The following is a 22,452-nucleotide window of genomic DNA, read 5'->3' as shown; positions in this document are numbered from 1 at the left end:
TAGATCCCACCTTGAAATTGTTCCATAGTAAAGCCACTACCCAACTCCTGTATGGGGTTGAGATCTGGGATTGGGACAACACAATATCTAGCCTGGAGATAACACAAAACTTCTTCCTAAAGAGAATTTTGATCCTGCCTCCGGGCACTCCAGTTGCCCTGCTGCAAGCCGAATCTGTCTTACCTCCCATTAGGGCCCCCATGCCTTAAGTAATTTTTGGAGACAGTTGAAGAATTCTTCTTCTAGTCATCTTTCTAAGCAGTGCTTTATCCAGCTCCAGAAAGACACCTCTTGGGTTGCCAGCTATCACAGGCTTTCCTGCCATTACCCAATACCTGTTGACTCCCAAGGCTTCCCTCTGGATGGGTTCAAAACTTGGAATCTCATATTCCAATACAGATGCTGCCTTAGATAGGGGAACTATTATCAGTTCTAGATTTCTATCACTTTCTATTTGTCCAGCATCACCTTCCACAAACTTAGAGAAGCCTTTACAGCCCAGAGATTTAAAACAATGACAACCACCATGTCAGTTGGCTGTTATCAGCATACACCAGTTGCTCAGCGAGTGTGTATCTGTGGAGCCCTGGAACTGGAGGATCTCCCTCATGATGTCCTGTTTTGTGACCTTTACACAGTTACGAGGGCCAAGTTCCCTGAAGCCATTTTAGCCATACTATCCTCGCATTCAGTGGCAGACAAAATCCTCTACCTCTTATGTGATGACAATCATTATGTCACCTATATGATGTCACTGTATGCACTGGCTGCCAAGCAAATTTGTGCAAAACTTCCACCCTGATGTTCAGTATACTGTATTCTCCACTATGTCCTGGTCCTGACAATTTTAACATTATTTTTAACCTTGTTGCGTTTTTACTGTAAAATTTACTACTGCTCAAGCAGTTATCATTATATTGTTATAGCCTTTGGCCTCACGTAATGAAAAGCAAGCCATGCCGGAGGAAGAATAAACTAGAGACCTAACTGAGATTTAATGGGTGCGTTCAGTAGCCCTAGGTGCCTTGGGAAGGGGGGGGACAACAACCACAACAGGAATGAACAGTGGAAAAACAGCCACCATCGAACAAGTTGACTCTTGCTAGCTATAATTAAGAACAGTTGCATGCCTACCACTGAGATACTCAAGGATGAGGTAGAGTTTTCCACCAGTCTGAAAGGCATAAATCAAATCAACGATAAATGGATGCTTGACTTCCTCCAAGATGTTCCGCTCTGCTTTTGTGTGAGCTGTATCTTTTGCATTCCGTACAATCATCGCCTGCAGAACAGAAATTTCAGCAATAAGGAGCAAAGACTTTAAACCAGGCTCTTATCAAATTGTAAGACCCCACCAATTACCCTCCACAATTTCCAAATCAAACCATTAGTTTAGTTTTATTATTATAGTTCTAATACCAACATACAGAGTAAGCATAATATGTAAGGGAGAGGAAAAAAACAGTCATAGTATACAAAAATAGAAATCTGAATTTAAGAACATTTAAAATGTGATTCCCGCAATCTAAGAATGCACAAAACTCAGCGACTGAATGTGTAATCTCTACATTTTTATCTGATAGGAGCCAGTGAAGCCTTGCTTTGTTTCTGTTAATGTGCCCAGGTGTCCTATCAACTAATGGGGTAATAATGTTAAGACGAGCCTCCCTGTAAAATGGACAGCTGAAGAACATATGCTATACCGGTTCAACCTTGCTTAAAAGGCATGAGCATAGCCTTTCAGAGTAGGGGTTTTTGTTGTACCTGCCCTGAATAACTGCAGATGGAAGGGCAGAACATCTAGCTAGGGCAAATGCCCTTCTAGAATTCTTTCCCTCCACTGAAATCAAATATATTGCTGGCTCAATGGTGTTTTTGATATTTAACAACACCCTGAGATTGGAAGCCTTAGAGATGTCAGATTGTCGCTCAATATCCTCAACTCTTTGTTTAATTAGCCCTTTGGCTTGTTCAAATCCATTGGATAAGAGTAGCTGAGGTGAGAAGCCAATTCTATGAATATGATATTGAACTGCCTTGATCCAACTGGATTGGAAATCATCCTGGAATATCAGGGGAAGCAAGCCTTGTGGATTGAAATGACCCTTTCAGCCACATTAACTGCAGATACTAGCAGATGGTGGTGGAGACAATAAAGGAACAGGGAACTCAGAAACTTGACTTCCGGGTCAAGGGCTGGTGCAGAAGATTCCACATGAAGACTAACTATATTGCACTTTTTAATCTTGGCCTCTTACTTAAAAAACTTATTAGCTGCCTTTCTTCCTTATGGAGCTCAAGGCACAATTTTCAACATCATAATTTAGGACTGCTTTAATCAAAAGCAATCCTAAATAAAACTGTCTTCAGCTGCCTCCTAAAGATCAAAAGTGTGAGGGGCCAGGTGCACCTCTCTAGGGAGGCTGTTCCATAATAGTGGGGCTGTCACTGAAATGGTCTTCGCTTGGCTGCCCAGATTAGCTTCTTTGGTTGATGGGAAAGTGAGAAGGGCCTCTCCCTGTGATCTTAATTCCTGGCCAGGGACATTTCAGCAGCTGAGAGCAGCATATCTGTTCCTCCCCACACCCGTTTTATCCTAGCAAGCCTGTAAGGAAGGCTAGGCTGAGAGACTGCGTCCGGCCCGAGGTGACAGTCAGTGCAGAATAACGACCAGACTGGGGAGACCTGGGTTCAAATCCTCACCTTGCCATGAGGCTCATGGGTGGCCCAGTACCATACTGTCAGCCTAACGTACCTCAGAGGATTGCTGTGAAAGTAAAATAAGGGAAAGCCACATGTGTGGCCCTCAGTTCCTTGGGAAAAGGCTGGGATTGTAATGCAATAGAGGTTACCCAGTAAGCTTCAAGGCTGAGCATCATTTCCCCAGTCCTAGCACTGCCCCTCTAGCTCCCCAGGTACCTCCTATTGCCCCTCTAATTATTCCATCATTTAGCTAGATTTCACAGACTCCCCCCCCCCATCCTCTTCCCCGTATTGCCTCTCCAACAGTTATTTTCCTACTCTTCTTGACCAAGGGTATGATCCAGCATGAAGGGAATATGTGTTCAATCTTCTGATTTCCTCAGCCGGATTGCAGCTTTAGGAATTTATGTTTCAATAGAGGTATTGAGTAGTAGCTGACCCTTAAAAATGCATGTCTAGGATTCTGCAGAACTTGCTGTTCTGCTGTAGTGTGGTCAGCAATAAGAGCATTTATTAGCATAAGCATCTACCTACGCTCCCTTGCTCACGAGACATGCCCTAAACAGAACTAAGCAGAGGTTCAAAATAATGAAGAACTCTGCAAGCAACTGAGAAACGTTTGGCACAATTGTTTATTAAATGTAAAGGAGAATTACAAGTTTGTTGTAGCTGAAGACTGGAAACCAACTCACCTTTTTAAGCACCTTCATGGCAAATATCTTACCAGTATTTGCTCCTGTTACTTTTCGAACTTGAAATACCTGCCCAAAACAATTAAAAAAAACCACGGTTAAATGCATTTTTAAAAAGACCGCATAATAGTAGCGACTGACATTTTAAATTCATGTTACCAAGGGAGTGGCAAAAAACCCCAGGTTGCTTACCTGTAACTGGTGATCTTCGAGTGGTCATCTGTGCATTCACACCCATGGGATACAGTGCGCATGCGCTGGATCGATCAGCATTGTAGCAAGCTCTTAATGGATTTTCGCGCCCAGACCTCGGGCATGCGCAGGAACCCCACCATGCATGCCCAGAGGGGTGGGCGCGGACATCCTGCCAGTTCCTTCGAACCGCCGCGAATCAACCCCTATGGAAAATGTAGAAGCTGACAGCAGCGGGGAAGGAGGGCAGGTGGTGTGAATGCACAGATGACCACTCGAAGATCACCAGTTACAGGTAAGCAACCTGTTTATCTTCGATGTGGTCTCTGTGCTTCACACCCATGGGAGATTAGCGAACAGTGGCCTACCTGGAGGAGGGTCCTGGCAGGTCCTTACTGCAAAGCCGAGGATAAGATGTGACGTCCCACGTTGGTACGAGAGTTCTTACGGACATCTAGGGAGTAGAGCCTTATGAACATGTTAGGCATAGCCCACGTAGCGGCTCTGCAAATGTCCATTAGGGGAACTCCCTGAAGGAAGGCAGTTGAGGCTGCAACAGCTCGAGTTGAATGAGCCCTGATAGGGCCAGGCAATGGCTGCTTGGAGATAAGGTAGCAGAGGCGGATGAGACTCGCAATCCATTTTGATAGGCACTGAGCTGTGATGCGAGTGCCCAGCCTCGCTGGCGCATAGGAGACGAAAAGTTGAGAGTCACGTCTCGTTGGACTGGTTCTATTTAAGTAGAACAGGAGCGCACGTTTTGCGTCCAAGGTGTGTAATAGCCTCTCCTCTGGGGATGTCGGAATCGGAAAGAAATCCGGGAGGAAGACCTCTGCTTGTAGGTGAAATTCTGACGCCATCTGGCAAAAATGACAAGTAAGGAGTGTCATGTCTAAAAGCCAGTATTTCTCCAACTCGCCATGCTGAAGTGACAGCAACCAGAAAGGTTGTTTTCCACGACAAGAATTTTAGGTCGCAAGTTGCAAGCGGTTCAAAAGGTTTCCTGGTGAGTTGGCGAAGGACAGGGGAAGGTCCCAGGGGACGACAGGAGTTTTGATGGGAGGGTAGAGGTGCAACAGTCCCTTCAAAAAACGTTTAGAAAGCAGATGCGAGAACAGTGTGCATCCTTCAACTTGAACATGATAGACCGAAAGTGTGGCCAAATAAACCTTTAACGAGGAGTGAGAAAGTCCAGAGTCAGCGAGAGACAAAAGAAATGGAAAAACTTTCTCGAGACCTGTGGACGTGGCTCGAGAGGTATCGTCACCCAAGGTGGAACACAACTTTTGCCACTTGTAGTGATATGATCTTCGCATAGTGGGCTTTCTGGAGTTTAGCAAAATGTTTGCTATGTGGGAGGAAAAGCTGTTGATGCTATTCTCCAGGCTGTCAACTTCATTCGTGGCACGTCATGGTAAAGGAGAGGGGACTCGGATAGGAACAGGAGGTCCTGTGCCGGAGGAAATTGGTGGTAGACCCCCGCTGACAGGTGGAGGATGGTTGAGAACCATGGTTGCCGCAGCCACCATGGGGTTATGAGGACGCAGTCCGCTCTGTCGGTGATGATTTTGTGGACGACTCTCAGAAACAGGGGCAGCGGAAGGAAGAGATAGAGAAACCCTCTGGACCACGGATACAGGAGACTGTCCCCTAGAGACTGTGGGTCCCTGCCACCTCGGCTGCAGAACAGAGGGCACTTTTTGTTCGCTCTGGTGGCAAAAATATCTATTTGGGGAACCCCCCACCTGCAGAAGAGAGCGAGAAGGTAAGTTGGGTTCAATTCCCACTCGTGCAGACTGAGTCCTGCCCGACTCAGGTGGTCTGCCTGCACATTCACGTGGCCCGGGATGTGCGTGGCGACTAAGAAAATGGTGTGGGCGATGCAGAAGTGCCATAGCCGGAGGGCAAGGTCGCAGAGATGTTGGGAGACTGTGTCCCCTTGCCTGTTCACATAGCTGAGGGCAGTAGTATTGTCCGTGAGGACAGTGACACATTTCCTCTCGATCAGGGGCAGGAAACTGGTGACCGCGAACTGTATCGCAAGCAGTTCCAGAAAATGTATGTGTTGTTTTCATTTCTGAGTGTCCCATCTGCCTCCAACACAAAGTCCCATCATGTGGGCGCCCCAGCCTGAGAGGGAGGCGTCTGTAGTTAGGGTAATTTGGGGTGATGAAGGGTGGAAGGGTGCTCCCTGGAATAAGTTGGAAGGGACAGTCCACCAAAGTAAAGAGTCCCGTACCTTGACAGGTGGGAATAGGAGGGTGGTGTATGTGTCTCTCTCTGGATTGAAACTGTGAATAAACCAAAGTTGTAGGCAGTGTTCCCTCTAAGCTGAGTGTGTGCCAGCTCACAGTTTTTTAGCCTCCGGCTCACACATTTTTGCCTTCGCTCAGGAAGGAGGGCTCCAGAGCAAGCTAATTTATGCAGGAGCCAAATCGCTCGCTCACAACTTTAATGCCAGCAGCTCACAAAGCAGAATTTTTGCTCACAAGACTCCACAGCTTAGAGGGAGCATTGGTTGTAGGACACGCATTCTCAGCCTTGCGAAGACCAAGACAGAGGTGGTAGCAGCCATCAGACCAAGGAACCTCTGTATTTGGAAAACTGTTACCTAGGGTCGAACACGCATGACAGTGGCAAGATCCATGATGTTGGCCACTCTGTTTTGTGGCAGGTAGGCTCTGCAAGCTGTGGAGTCCAGGAACGCACCAATGTACTGTATTTTCTGGGCCGGTTGAAGTTGAGATTTTTCCAGGTTTACTTGTAGACCTAGGTTTTCCAGGAGGACTAGTGTCTTGTTGATGTTTGAGACTAGATCGTCCCTGGAAGTTGCTACCAAGAGCCAATCGTCGATGTACAGGTAAATGGCGATACCCTTGAGACGGAGGAAGGCTGCAACCACCACCACCGTCTTTGTGAAGACTCTTGGGGCGCTTGAAAGGCCGAATGGCAGGGCTGTATATTGGTAATGATGTTGACCAATAGTGAAGCGTAGGTATTGGCGGTGGGACGGGTGGATAGTGAGGTGAAAGTATGTGTCTTGGAGGTCGAGCGTGGCCATCCAGACGTTCTTTTGTAGAAGTGGCAGAATCTGCTGCAGGGACACCATGCGGAAGCGGTGGTATTTGACAAAGGTGTTTAGCACCCGTAGGTCTAAGATTGGTCGAACGCCTCCATCCCGCTTCAGGACGGTGAAATAGTGGGAACAGAATCCCTTGCCCCGTAGATGTAGTGGCACCTGCTCGATGGCTCCCTTCTGCAGAAGGACAGACATCTCTTCGAGGAGGGCCGAAGAAGGGGGTGTGGAGACGAAGACAGGAGTAATGGGGTTCTGGAGAAATTCTATGCGGTAGCCGTGGGTTAGGATGGACAGCAACCATTCATCTGTGGTGATGTGATGCCAGGTTTGGAGAAAGGGGGTTAGATAGGTTGGATTTGACATGGAGGTAAGGAAGTCAAAAATCCTGCTTGGAGGACTTTGGCTGCTTATTGCGGGAAGACTGTTGTCCCGACCCAAATCTGGGTTTTTGAAATGTGGGCTTCTGACCACCGGAAGATGTACGTGGCCTCCATTGCCTGTCAGGAGATTGACGGTTTGGAGTGCGTTTTTGCTAGGGTCTAGACCAAGGACGAGGCCAATATTGCTGCCTCGTAGAAGATGAGACACCAAGAGCATGAGAAACCTTTATGCTCTTATCCATATCCTGTAATATGGTGTCTGTGGTGCTGTTAAAAAGACCAAGGCCATCGAAGGAGAGGTGTTCTACGTATGACCTAGTATCTGGTGGAAGATTAGTGGTACGGAGCCAGGAATGCCTTCGTAAAGCTATTGCAGAAGCCATAGTCCTGGAGGAAGCATCTAGGGCATGCTTGGAAGTATTTATCTGTTTTGCAAGTACCATGCCTTCTTTTTGGATTATGCAGGCTGCCTGTAGCTTGTCTTCTGGAAGGTGAGCCAGAAGCTCAGAAAACCGTTCCCACAAAGTGTATACCTACTCATACATGCTAAGTAGTTGGTGGCCTTCACTCCTAGCGCACATGTGGAGTAGAAACGTCGCCCAAATGCATCTAGTTTTCTGCTCTCTTTGTCTGAAGGTGCAGAATGTGTTCTCTTGGACTTGGACGAGGAGGTAACTACCATGGAGTTTGGTTGGGGATGGGAGAATAAAAATTCCTCTCCGGTTTCCTGGACTCTATACATATGGTCCAAGTGCCATGTTGACACTGGGGCTGAAGAGGGTTTATCCCATGGCGCCTCTGCTGCCTGTAATAAGACCGTGGACATGGGCAATGCTATGGCTGTTGATGTATCAAGTTGTACGATATCGAAGATGGCGTCTGCAACCTGTGGTAGTTGCTGCACGACTGAGAGGCCAAGAGAGTGGGCCATTCTTTTTATAAGGTCCGCATAAGAAGTTAGATTGTCAGACGGAGATATGGGCTGGTCATCTGCTACTGCCTGGTTAGATTTGTGGTCAGGGGAGGTATGGACCTCTGAAGCCTCCGTATCAGAATCGTCCTCTGGAGAATCCGAGGAATCAGGATCTGGCAATTGAACCGGGGTTGCTCTAATGTGGCTGGTTGACTCCATTGGTGGTGGAAGAGGAGGACTAGGAGGATGACATATTTCCGGTCTATGCTGCGAGGGATCATCAGACGGATGATTCGGAGGACGAGAGAGAGATGCTGAGGGTCTGGACCTATGGGGTGACCGTGATCTGTGGGCAGAATGGGCAGAGTAACGATCCCAATCAGAGTAGCCCACCGGAGTCAACCACGGCATGGATGGTGGATAAGCCCCATAGAGATATCTCAGTTGGTGGTGATCCCACGAGAGAGCCGGAGGTGGGGGCATGAAGACTCGTGGAGATTGACTTCTGGAGCGGGCAGGAGACAGCATAGTATCCTTTCTCTGTGAGCGGCCCCTATAAGCTCGCTCATCGATATCGACAGGTTCAGCAAGCAGACGGGGAGGATGACGTTGAGTATTCCTGGAGATCTGCCGATGCCGACCTGCGTCGACATCGGTGTGGGCCTCGGAGACCGTCAATGTCGGAGAAGGAGAGCAATCCGCGGCCCAGGGCAACTAATGAGCTCCACATTCTCGATATCGGAGAAAGGACGCATCTCTACCAACACATCCTCATTAAGTTGGTGTATAGGAGAGTCCATGAGCTGGATGGCTGGTATCGGTGGAGCGGCATAGGCCTCCAATACCAATACTGCCGTTGGAGCAGGGGACACGTTAGGGGCATTACCCGGTGCAGACGCCGCTACTTTTCCCGTCTTCGCCGCCTTTAGGGACTTAGAGGAGCCCTTTTTGGCGGACTTGTGCTCCTTGCTGGGCTTCAGCTTCTTCTTCGTTGGAGTGGACGTGGAAGACTGCACCTTCAATGCCGGAGGCTTTGACGTCAATTGGCCGATGTCGGTAGACGGCTTCGATGCTGAAGCCGTCGATGGTCTTTCTGAATCCATCACTGAGGGAGGATGTAATGCTGACTCCAACAGCGCTACTCTGAGGCGTGCCGCTCGTTTTTTTCTGGTCTGGTTAGAAAACCTGGCACAATGGCGACAAGACTTGGGCCGGTGTGTCTCCCCCAAGCAAAAAATGCAAAGGGTGTGGCAAACAGGAGGAGCAAGTTTACTGCCGCAACCCTTGCAGTGGTTGAAAAAGCCCCACTTCTTCTCCATAAAATAAGTAAGATGGAGAACAATAAAAGGTGCGTGGGGGGGCGAAGGCCAAAATGAGGTAAACAAAAAAACTTCCCCCTCAACGAAAAACAAATTTTTGTTTGTTTGTTTTGTTGAAGAACAAACGAACAAAGACTAGGAAAAAGAAAGAAAGCTGAGGAAAAAATCCGAAGAGCCTGTGAGGCAAAAATAGTACCGATCAGACAGTCGAACAGAAGGTGCTTCCAGCACGGCGGAAAGAAAGGAACTGGAGGGATGTCCGCACCCACCCCTTTGGCCATGCGTGGTGGGGTTCCTGCGCATGCCCAAGGTCTGGGCGTGAAAATCTGTTAAGAGCTTGCTACAATGCCGATCGATCCAGTGCATGTGCACTGTATCCCATGGGTGTGAAGCACAGAGACCACGTCGAAGATCAAGGAGTTAATGATTTCAAGTCACCTGTGGACTAAGCCAGCATGGGCCTGAGTTCATTTCCTATCTACTACAGCATATCTCACATCCCTCTGACAATACATGTTCTTCTGAAAGCAGAAGGTATCAACCCTGGACTAGTGCCAATAACAAAGAATCAGCTTTGCTATGTGGGCATCAACATAAAAGCATCTAAGAGCCACGCGCCCCTGTTAGGAAAATAAGCACGCAGAACATTGACTTTGTGAAGAGGGTCACGATCCCCGGCCAGATTTCACAAAGGCATTGAGAAAAAGGAGCTGTCACAAAATGCTGAGTAACACTGCAGGCTACAATGATCCGGGGGCCTAAAAATTGCTAAGGCCATAAAGCGAAGAGTGGAGATTAAGAGACCAGGGTGTTATGTGTTGGATCCAAACTAAATTTTCCATTAACAGAAGGGGACTGAGTAATTTTACCAATTCCCTCTTCCCACTGCAGACCCCTAGTTTTGCCTCACGCTGTTCCTGAAGGTCCTGTGACTCCCAGGAGCAGCACTTCTGAGAGTTCAGTGGGGGGGGGGGGGGGGGAGGAAATCCTGCATGGGCTGATTGCAGGCCCAGCGGTGCAGCACTGAGCAAATGCTCCCACGCTAACTGGAGCGGGGCAAGCCCCTTACCCAGCCTGCTCCTCCCGTCTGGGCTCCAGGATAAAAATGCTAAGTGGCTGGGTGTTGTGAGCTCTCCCCCTGCTCCCAAGCCTCCATAGAGGGGGACTGGGAAGATGCTGTGGAAGCAGGGGGGCCAGTGGCCCAGGTCCATGCACAGCAGGACCCAGGCCAAGTGAAGCTCAATAAGCCAGAGATGCCAGTGCAGCAGTGGTCACCTCTGGCTAAAGCCACCAGACAATCCATGGTAGGGTGATGCAGGGGTTTCAAGCCAGAGATTGGCAGCAAGCCACGCCACCCCATGTGGTAGCAACCAGCTCAGGCCAAAGCCTGCCAGATCATCTTGGGGGGGGGGGGCAGCCACTGTACACACAAAGTTGCATGTGTGGCAGGCGTTCCAGGCCACCTAGTGACCAGTGTTCCCTCTAAGCTGAGTTAGTGTGAGCTAGCTCAGTCTTTTAGCCTCCGTCTCACACGTTTTTGTCTTTGCTCAGGAAGGATGGCTCCAGAGCAAACTAATTTATGCAGCAGCCAAATTGCTTGCTCACAACCTCAATGCCAGTAGCTCACAAAGTAGAATTTTTGCTCACAAGACTCCACAGCTTAGAGGGAGCATTGCTAGTGACCAATATAACCGGAGATCACCAGCACCGCCCCCCCATGAGGCAGCCACCATCTATGACTGAAGATTGCCAGGCAGTCCAAGGGGGAGGGAGGCCCGTGCTCAGTGGTAGGATAGACGCCCAATGGGTGGAAGAATCTGCCAAAGAACAGCCCTCCATGGGCCAAAGCACAGCTGCTGGATGGGGGAGGTGAGAATATGTCGGTTGCAGTTGACACATGCAAATGCCGATCCTGATGGCCATCCAGGACAGCATCCCTGAACTGCAGGCTGAGCGGAGAGGTGCGCGACCTTGCCTTGGAATCCTGAACTGGCGTGAATGTTGTTGTGGAGGCTCCCAACTTACCAGTGGGGCTGCCACTGAAGCAAAACGGTTCTGCTTGACTACTGCAGATAAGGTTGTTCCGCCATGCTGAAGCCACAATAAGAGTGGCTTTGCCCACTCCCCCCAGTAGCCTCCTGTCCCCTCCCTCACACCAGTTGCTTGTGGGCTGGATAAGAGCCCTGGATGGGCCAGTTCTGGCCCCCGGGCCTTATGTTTGACACTCCTGACAGACTATCAAAGCATCGTACCTTTCCATAGCCACCTTTGCCAAGGACACGCAGCAGCTCGAAACACTCTGGCCGTATCTTTTCTGGGCCTCTGTTCACACTAGTTTCTGAAATCTCAAATTTTTCACAATGCTCCATGCCACTAAAAAAAAAATGTACAGAGTCAGTAGGGCAGTCATTAAAATAACGCTAGATCTATTAACAATAAACAGTCTAACCAGAGGTGAAGTGTGCATCCCGCAGAAAAAAAACTGGAACACTGAAACATTAAGAGGAAATGTTAAGTGGCAAAGCGCCTTCTAGAAAAAGGCAGGCTCAAGTCTATAAGTTCAAATCTTTCATCTGAAGATACTCTGTACGGCTTTGACAAATGCCAACTGTGACCACTAAAACAGACACAAGATGTTCAAACTAGCAATTTCCAACTAGTGGAAAAAATTATATATTGAAACACTAAAATGTAACAAATATTCTTGCTCCAATCCATACTTCCTGAGAAAATATATATAAGAATGCTGTCCACATGAACTGAGCACCATTTCCCCTATTTTCATAATACTGTTCACCTTTTGGGAAAAAGTATGGCAGTGAGAAGAGAAACAAATAGGACAACACCACTGAACAAAAGACAAGATCCCCAAGCGTTCAGACATAATAATAAACCATGATTTGATGAAAACCCGATTTGCTGCAAAATCCGACCAAAGAGCGTTTGTTGATTTTGCACCAAGTTGAGGTTTCAATCTAAGATTTGTAGCTGGCTCTGCTAGCTGCAGTTTATACTAATTGCAATCTGTTTTAATGCCTGAATTTACAAATGGGGTTGCAGCTGAACCATGAACCAATACACTGGTTCGCAAACTGAACCGGTTCTTAAGCCATTTAAAGTTTTAAATCTCTGCTATCTGCTCCCCGTTGCTATTCACAGGAAGCAGAAAGACAGGGGTTTAAGAGGCTCCAAGCCATTTAAACCAGGGGTGTCAGACTCATTTATGAGGGCCGAATCTGACATAAATGAGACCTTGTTGGGCCGGGCCATGTCTGTCATAAAATGTAATGCCAGGTAGCAGAGATATAAACTTTGTAAAGGACACAAAGGTTTTTTTTTTACTTAAAATAAAAACATGCTTAAAAAATTAGCACTCTTGCAATATTTTGTTTATTTAACAGTGTCTAATAACTGACACCTCTTGCTCCGAATCATTGCATCAAAATGTCTGTGCTGTTGCAGTCCTGAGTATGCTGTTCAGGTGTGTATCTGTAAGCTGCAAACCTACGATGATGCAGCAGCAGCAGAACTGGAAGAAGCAGCAGAAGACAACCAGTTCCACTGCAGGCCTGATAGAAGCTCTCTGGGGGCCTGATGCGGTCCCCGGGCCACATGTTTGACACCCCTGATTTAAACCAAACAGCTATTTTTTGAGAAACCTCTGTTTTCTGCTCTTCACAAAGGGCTGCAAACTGCATCAAAATTCATAGAAATTCGTGGCAGTTCTTCAGTTTGCAAACTACGAACTGGCCAAAATTTGTGAAAAACTATTTTGTCAGCCACTTTATGCCTATCCCTATTTACAAACTGCAGCACTGCTGTTTTTTCTTAGCCCTTATAGCCACAGAGACAGCATTCTAAGGATGATGTTTTCTATACTGAGAGATGGAGAAAAAGAAGCAGCAAATTAGGAGTTTATGCACACATCTATTTGTTACTCTTATATATTAGACTAACCAATATTCAGCTGCAGAAGCCATGCTATATAGTAACGTGTGAATACAAAGGGGAGAGCCTTCAGAGCTTCTAGACTAAGGATTAAACATAATCTGTGATATGGCTTTTCAGGAACAATAAGAATTGGAAATTTTTAAGATGTCCTAGAGCATAAACTGATTTAGTGCTTTTGTTCTGATTTATACTCAGTGAACAGAATTTAGAAGGACATCATGTAAATTTTACTTCCCAATAGCAACAAATACTTGAATTGAAATATTTTTATTAGATAGATACATCAAATGTGACTTAAATGTTATACTCAGACTAAATAAAAGCTTTATGGGGAAAATATTATTGGAATAATGTGTGTAAAAATATAACGTACTTTTCTTACATTGCTTCAATTTAAGGAAAAAAGCAATGGCAATGGAAGCTGCTGAGACTCTGATTTTTAGCACACCCAGGGAACTGTGCATGATGTGCCCATGGTTGTCCACTCATTTATTTCAAAAGAGCTGAACTCTCATCCATGGATTTCACTGGGGCACTTCAACAGGCGTATTACTTGACTGTACAGTTCCTAGGGATAGCCACTCAGAAATCATTAATTACAGCTTCAAAACTTCCAAGCCTGCCTAATATTGTATTGGCAATGGCGTCCATTCACTGTTAGATTTATGAAACTGTGAATCTGTAAAATAAAGCACAAGAAAACATTCTGGATTTTTTTTTTTTGTGAAATTTTCCATCCCACATCTCTAAATGCCACAATGCAAATTCCTTTCATTCTTTCCTTGTAGGATCAGCAAGAAAATTTAACCCGTAACCTTTAGACATAAAGCCCACTGTGTGCCTGCATACTGAGTTACAACAATGCAGACAAAGATAAGCAATTGGCAAATCTTGGGTAAAATGTGCTCTCCTGAAAACTACTACCCCCTTGCCTACTTCAGAGCGAAGGTCAGTCTGTCCTATTCAGTAAAAGTACCTAATTATCAGGGCTGTTATCGTTAGAAAACAGACATAAAAACAAGCTGAAGAGTCCTCCTGAAAGTTTTTTGAAGGCATTCCCCATAGTCCAACAATGACACCAATTCTTCAGCAACTATGGTTTTCTGAACACCAAACACTTCCAAGTCAGGATCAGCTCAGAGGAGTCATTCGACTGCCATTTTGCTTCAGGAGGTGGTGTTTGTTTTCCAGGGCCTTTACATGAATTTATTAGCAATGTAACAACTTACAGGTCATATGGGCCGACTCCTCCATGGTCCATGCTTTCACTTAAGTGACCCTAGAACAAAACAAAAAGTTACTACATCACTGTAAACAAGAACCATTTAAAAAACCCTGCTAGTTTTTTTTGCTTGTCACTGCAAGGCTGGCTGCCTACAGAACGTGTATAAGCACGGACAGTGGGTACGAGATGGTAACCAGATTTTTGTGGAACATCCACAGTATTCTACCGGAGAGCTGCCAAACCCTCTAAACAGCAGCATAAGGACTTGGCACTCTCTCTCAGACTGCACTGTTAACCAATCATACACTAGCCTTCAATACAGAGTTGCAATACTGTTATGTTAAAAACGTAGGCAATGCATCTGAAAAACTCTTTTATACGTAGGCCTGGTATACATCTGATTTTGCTTCCCTTCCCCCATGGAAATCCCCCTCCGCCCTGCTTTCCCTTTTCAGGATTAACTATGGTGCTGTGTTACATTTGCCCTAAGGTTAACTCTAGCCCTGGAAAGCTTCAGATACTGGCTTCAAAACTAATACCACTGTTAACTGCTGCAGACATATGTTCTGTTAGTGGATCATGGAATTTTGCTCCAAAGTCCACCAAAGGCCTGAGCTTGAGTTTAACAATGCTCAAGTGATGAAAGACCAATTTAGAAATTTACTCCATTACAGACAACACAGAAACCAATCTACTTCACCACTCCCAAGAGATTCCAGTAACATCGCTCACAAAATGAAGCAGGGCACCATAAGCACATTTGATTCCTCGTATTATGTACCAGTAGCAGTAACTAAATCCATTGCCAGAGGTACAAAAATCCAAATGTGCAAAAAAGGGCCTGCCATAGGGCTGTCAGCCTCCAGGTAGAGCCTGAAAATCCCATGGAATTACAGCTCAGCTCATGAGTTGGCTGGAGAAACCGGCAGCTTTGGAGGATGGACTCTATGGCATTTATACCCACTAAGGTCTCTCCCCAAACTCCACCACCAAATCTCCAGAAATTTCACAACCTGGAGTTAGCAGCCCTAGCCTGTCAACTGATGCCCCAGTTAATGCAGAGCTTCAAAAGCTGGTGCCTATTCCTCCCCTAGAAAACCCTTCTGGTTCCTAAGCTTTCCAGAATTTGTAGCCCAACTACGGCTAACAACTACGTATCAGTACATGATCCTGTGTATACTGACAATAAGCTAGGTAACTATATATCACTGCTAGTGGTATCCCTCCTATATTTAAAAACAAAACTGCCTATATAGGAGGCTCCAAGGGCCTGGAATTTAATCCTGACGTTAAGCAGGCTCACTATGATCAATTTTAGAATCTCTGCTACAGTGCGAAGGCAGAACAGTCCAAAGTTGTTGAAACAGGCAAATATAACTGAGAGGCTGACGAGTACAAAGTAACCCATTACACAACAACGGCAACCTCAACACACAAGGATTTTGATTTACAATACCACAGTACTACTGAGAGACCTCAAAGCAATCCAGAATTTTCAGTGGCACAATTAACAGCAATTGTTTTAACTCTATGTATAAAGCACTAACCACTCACAAGCAGCTAGAACACCTTTCCATAAATCTTGTAAAATATTTATGAAAGGCGTTGTTACATTTACAGAAGTGTTTGCCTTTCATGAATGTTTACCACTGACTTAGATGCTAGCCCACAAGGCTACACTATAGAATTAATATTTGTGGAACAGCTGCCCCAATCTCTGTTCCAATGTAGGGTAAATAAGGCAAATCCTATTGCTCTAATGCCACGAAATATCACTCCAGAATTACCCTAGGAATGTACATCTCTCAAGTTGCAAGGAAGAGCTGCGTGGATGCTAAACAGACTCTTTTAGCACCTACCCATGCGTTGGGACAAGCAGCAAAAAGGAAATAATGCCATCCTGCACCATCTAACAGATTCAAGCACTCTAAATGGGGCAGTGAGCCCTGTCCAGACAGCACTGCAGGAAAAGTACACTTCTCACAATGCATTATGCTCTCCGGCATCTCCACTCACCAGGCAAAAAAGCAGCAGCTCTACCTCAGAAAGGGGTTCCTCCAAGAGGAAATGGCTACATCCATTTCCCAACATTTTATCTCCGCATTTTTAAAGCAGCATAATACTTCTTAACTGCTCTAAATGTGAAAGTGGTCCAAATATAGCCACCCACCAAAATTATGTGCCCAATTCCCCCCCCCCCGCCCATAGCCTCTTTATATCTATGAGAATAATTTATGTGGCATACCAACAGCCTGGGAAGCAGGAGGTGGGGGGACGTTAACTCCTGCCTGATTCTCAAAATGACATTTTTATAAGGGAGACAAGCAGATCTGTGATTCTACAGGCCTAAAGTACACTACTAGCTAGCAAAAGCATGAGCTTCAGCTCCTAAAACATTAACTTTCAGTGACGATCATGAAGGGGTACATATAAAAAAGTTATAGATATGCTTAGATACCCCTTTGCTGGTATATTAAGTAAGCTTAAGACAGAAGCAATGCTCCCTCTAAGCTGTGGAGTCTTGTGAGCAAAACGTCTACTTTGTGAGCTACTGGCATTAAAGTTGTGAGTGAGCGATTTGGCTACTGCATAAATTAGTTTGCTCTGGAGCCATCCTTCCTGAGCTAAGACAAAAATATGTGTGCCGGAGGCTAAAAAACTGTTAGTTAGCTCATACTAACTCATCTTAGAGGGAATTCTGGACAGAAGTCCACTGTAAACTGATGAGGCTTGGCTAGGCATAAAATGTTAAATGATATAGATTATCATCAGAACCTCCTACTCACCTAAGAGGGCAATTCAGCAGCTACAGCTGATAGCAAGTCTAACTGACGCAATGCTCCTTTCACTATAGCCCTGTGCTCCAGAGGTGCTGGGTCATCTTGCCTGATTCTAGAAGCAGACTCACTTTAGACTTATCTTCCCCTTCCCCAAGGCAAGTGGCCTTCTGTTAATGGCTTACCCTTCTGCTCTTCCTCCAGCAATAGTTTCAGTATAAATTTATTCTTATACATTAGTTAATGTATGCCAATTAAAACAAACCCTCAATACAACTCTTAGCAAGCAGGCACTTGCTGATGCTCAAGCATATGTGCACATACCCCCACACTATCGACGTTAGTTATAACTCTGTGTTAAGAAGTTCATGAAGGACAATACACTAATGCAACATACAAATTAAGCATCTTAAGTTTTATTCCAAGAAACAATGTTTTATGTCTCTGGCGTGCCTACCCTAAGTGCCTTTTCCACTCCTTCCTCATGTTAATGTCCTTCTCACCCTATCATTAGCATGCTCACTCATAAATGTTTAGATGGTAGGTTACCTGGAACAGCAACCTTTTTTTGGGTTGGGGTGTGCTCAGAAAGAGCTATGCACATCATCAATGGCACAATAAAGCTAACAACAACATACTCTCATTTAAAGATGCATAAAATTGCAGTCTTGGTCTCCTTTTCAGCTCCCTTCTTCCCTCCCCCATCTCCCACCCACCCTCTCCCATTTTGGGTCAATGCAAGGTTTTCTAATGCAGCTGTTACTTCATATAGTATTTCCTGCTTCTATAAAGTGAAAAAGGATGATGGGAAAGAACAGAACTAAATTGCAATTTCTGTACAACCAGCTCACACAGGCGACATACAAATGTATGCAGAGCACATCTGGATGCTCCTACTGCATAATATCCATTAAGGATGTGCAATAAAGTCAACAACGATGCTCTAAAGAGAGTTCTGCTGGATCTACTCTGTCCGGCTTTCTTGGAGCTGACCTAGCATAATGGCCAAAAGCTTCAGCTACAACCCAGGAGGTGGCCAGTTTAAACTCACAACATTATGTAGCCTTAGGCAAGCCACTCCCATCCTCATTCCCCTTTCTGCACCATAGGGCTGACACTAGCCTACATTGCAAGGCTGTTCCAAGAGCTACCATAAATGGTAAGTCACTGAACATGCTATACCATTTACTGCTTGTTCAACATACCATGTTGAATAGTTACACTTTGTTCCAATTTCTGCAATTCCAGTCCTATTACACTGCTAATTAGATGTCTCATCCAGACAACTACATTGACCTACACTGTGTAACCCATCTTGAGTCTCAATAGGAAAGGCACTACAGATAATGTAAACTTCTGTATAGGTACTGTCAAAATAACTATGAAATAAATAGACACTGTCCAGCAGCAGTGATCATAACAGCAGCCAACTCCATGCTTGTGGAAACCTACATGCAGGGTATGAAGGCAGCACCTATCTCACACTGCTTCCCCCACTGCAACTGCTCCTATCTCTGGTGGTTCCATTTCGATATCACAGCTCAGAGCTTAAGTACCCTGGCTGAATCAGACCATTGTCAGCCTACCATCACATGTGCAACAGTGGCCAGCTGGCTGTTTTTTTTAGGAAGTCCAGAAGCAGAGAATGGGGGCAGCAGCCCTACCCAATCCCCAGCCACTAGAACCCAAAAGGACCATTCCTCTGAACACAAGAGCCCTATGCAGCTAATACAGCCACTGATCTGCAAAAATCTGCCTGATCCAGTGCCTTGGAGCAGTGAACCCCATCAAGCTACATACAGAGCTCTTCTCATGCTCAAAACCATCATTATGAGAGACGGGGGGGGGGGGGAAGCTTACTCATGCTGTCAGCCTTGACAGATGCTGTTCAGTAGTGTGAGAATCTAACTGCAATTCTACGCACTTACAGCTTGCCCGTCTCCCATAAAGAACCATCTGCGGAAATGTTACTTTTAGAAATTAGGTGGTTCTTCCTGCCTCCTGCTGCAACGAATACCCAGGGATTTTTTATTTATTTTTTTGCATCACCCCAGAATGGGAGAGGGTAGCCAACCGCAGCCTAGGAATTTCCTAGAGATTTGGGGCCACGTCCGTGCCTTCCCCGTGGAGGGCCCAGGTTCGCCTGATCCCGGAATAATATCCCTGGTCAGTCCTCGGACGGGAGACCAGTAAGGAACTCCAGGGTCGCTGGGCAGAGGCAGGCAACGGCAAACCACCCCCGTTCACCTCTTGCCTCGGAAACCCCACGGAAGGGGGTTTCTTCCATAAGCCGGCTCCGTCTCGACACACTTTCCGCACCCGAGGAGACGGCAGTCTGGAGAGGCATCTCGGCCCAGACCTACGGCCTGACACGGAACCCGCCGTCTGAATGCGCCATTTCCCCCGTAGGGGACGTGACCTCGGCAGACCGGGGTCCAGTCGGGATTCCGGGAGAACTCCAGGCCCCACCAGGAAGCCAGCAGTTCAGAGCGGCGGCGGCAGAACCGGGGAGAGAGAGAAGGGCGGGAGCCGTGAGGAGAGGGCGCGGGCGGCGCGGGCTCCTCCTCGGCCGGACCCCCCTCCTCCTCCGCCGCCGCCCCGCGCGGCTCCCGGGCCCCTCCGGAGTCTCGGCTAAGGGCGGGGGCTCCTTTCCCCCCTTCCATCCCGGATCCCTCCCGGGCCTCACCCCTTCCTCCAGCTCCTCATCCGAGGCCACCTCCTCCGGCTGGTCCAGGTCGATGTCGAAGACGCCCGCCATGGCCCGGGGGGAAGCGGGGAGGACCGGCGCGTCGGCGCCGCCGCCCTCCCTGCTTGCCTGCCTTCGCAACCACCAAAAGCGCCGAGCGGGCGAGGGCCGGCCTGTGCGGGCCGCCTCCTCATGGGCTCTCCGCGCTAACCGCGAGCGCCGCCATGACGGCCTACCAGGCCCTCCCCTCGGTCGACGCCTGCGCGCGCCCTCTCCAACACAACTGCGCATGCGCCAAGCGTGGCGGGCGGGTAGGGGAAGGGAACCTCGGCTGCCCGCCTACGCCCTCCCTCGTGCCTTCCTGGCCGTCAGCGCGCACGCGCGGGGCGGCCCATCCTCCCAGCAGCCGTCTCGCCTCGCGGCCAACGCGCCTCAGTTAAAACGTACGCGAGCTTCTGTCCGTCTTCCTGTCATCGGCTTTTTTTTTTTAAAAAAAAAATCGGCATGCGCTACACGGAGCTCCCACCCACCCCTCTCCGGCCGCCGCGCGACGTCAAGCATGCGCGCGAGGCCAACACAGCCCTGCAAATTTTTCCCGCCTGAACTCGCGCAGTTCATTGACGGAGGGGGGGGGCGAGGGAGAGTGTGCGCATGCGCCTGGAGGGGAGGAGGCGTCTGAGAGGTACTTGTGAAAAGGGCGGTTGGTTTCCTGTGGGGCAGTTGAGGTGGGGGCCGAGTGGGGCCTGAAAATTGTGTAGCTGCCCCCCGCACTTCGCTCGCCCCTTCAGCAGAACCACTACTAGTACATTTTAGAACAAAGTTTGAGTCCCTTGGTATCTTTCAGATCAACAAAGTGTTATTCAAGGTGTGCAAGGACACTTTTTCAGGTACAGGTACAGAAACACACAAAGCTCATACCTTGAATAAAACTTTGTTGGTCTAAAAGGTGCCGCTAGACTCAAACGTTGTTCTACTGCTTCAGACTAGGGTTGCCCGCCTGGTTGCCAGCCTCCAGGTGGGGCCTGGAGATCTCATTTTACAACTGATCTCCAGCTGACAGTTCAGCTCCCCTGGAGAAAATGGCTGCTTTGAAGGGTGGACTCTATGGGATTGCACCATGCTGAGGCCCCTCCCCTCTCCAAACCCCACCCTCTCCTGGATCCACCCCCAAAGTCTCCAGGTATTTCCCAATCTAGACTTGGCAACCCTACTTCAGACCAACAGGGTGACCCCCCACCACCACCCCTGGATCTAGTACACTTTTAGATTCAGGTGGATAGCCGTGTTGGTCTGAAGCAGCAGAAAAAATGTTTGAGTCCGGTGGCACCTTTAAGACCAAGAATATTTATTTCTGGATGTAAACCTTTGTGTGCAGGCACAGTTCAGATATAGTGAAACAGAATTTCCTCAGCCATTACATATAGGGAGAGACAGGGTCGGGTGGGGGGGTAATGTAATCATTGAGGAAAGTCTGTTTCTCTATATCTGAAGAAGTGTGCGTGCACACGAAAGCTTCTATCCAAAATTAAACATTTGGTGGTCTTAAAGGTGCAACCGGACTCAAACATTTTTTCTGCTGCTTCAGACCAACACGGCTATCCACCTAATTCTTGGTATAAGCTTTATAAGGTATCTGAAGAAGTGTGTGTGCACACAAAAGCTTATACCCAGAATCAAACTTAAAGATTCCACTGGACTCAAACTTAGTATACTTTTATGCATACTGTTGTCAGCCATGCACACATTAGTCATTCCAAATGTTAGTCTGTTGTTGCAAAATAGAACAAAAATCTAGTGGCACCTTAAAGAGGAACAACACAGATCTGTCTGATGAAGTGGGGCAGTAGAACAAATTTTGAGTCCAGTGGCACCTTTAAGACTAACAAAGTTTAATTCTTGGTATAAGCTTTCACGTGCATGCACATTTCAGACCCACAAAGGTTCATATTGAAATAGATATTAGTCTTTTTAGCGCCACTAGACTTTTGTTTTCTACAGTTTAGCAATACTGTATTAAATACTGGTGCAATATATTTATTACTCTTATTATTATTATTATTATTTATTAAATTTATACCCCACCCTCCCCACTGTGACGGGCTCAGGGCGGCTAACAACCATACACATGGATATATACTGTGGGTGAAGTGTTATTAAAACGTCATCTGCTTAGATGCTAATAGTTAAAATGATTGCCTTAGGTCTTTTCTGTCATTATTTGCAGCATTCATATTGTACTTTACTAATACAACACATAGTACATGTGTGCCTTCATTATTGTGAATTGCTGTTCAAACAGAAGCGAATAGTTTGAAATTTTGGCATCATATCTTTTTAACGTGTCTGTTATGTTTTAGAGTCGATTGCATAAAATAATACCAAATATGAGCACAACTTGAATAAAACAATCTATGAGATGCTAAGAGATTAGCTAGTTGCATAGGATCTAATTTTTTATCGCTTGCAATCCTGTTTACACTGTTTGATTTATTATCAGTTTTTTATGCCATACTTCTTCCTAGGATCTCAGTATAC

General features: G+C 46.8%; 1 protein-coding gene across 1 annotated transcript in view; it reads right to left on the bottom strand.

The window, feature by feature from the left end:
- LOC107123110 (ribosomal protein S6 kinase beta-1) overlaps nt 1–20,164 on the bottom strand; it is a 49,565-nt gene extending 29,401 nt beyond the window's left edge. The window contains exons 1-5 of the mRNA XM_015426286.1: nt 19,918–20,164; nt 14,459–14,508; nt 11,531–11,651; nt 3,396–3,464; nt 1,135–1,282 (exon numbers count right to left, since the gene is read on the bottom strand). Of these exons, the coding sequence (XP_015281772.1) occupies nt 1,135–1,282; nt 3,396–3,464; nt 11,531–11,651; nt 14,459–14,508; nt 19,918–19,989 (460 nt within the window). The 5' untranslated portion in view covers nt 19,990–20,164. The remainder of the gene's footprint in view (nt 1–1,134; nt 1,283–3,395; nt 3,465–11,530; nt 11,652–14,458; nt 14,509–19,917) is intronic.
- Between the last annotated feature and the right edge of the window lie 2,288 nt (nt 20,165–22,452).

This window comes from Gekko japonicus, unplaced genomic scaffold, assembly GCF_001447785.1.
Source record: "Gekko japonicus isolate JY-2015 unplaced genomic scaffold, Gekko_japonicus_V1.1 scaffold476, whole genome shotgun sequence".
NCBI classification, from domain to species: Eukaryota; Metazoa; Chordata; class Lepidosauria; order Squamata; family Gekkonidae; genus Gekko; species Gekko japonicus.
Note: the sequence above shows the minus strand (reverse complement) of the source record. Positions and strands in the feature narration are given on the sequence as shown.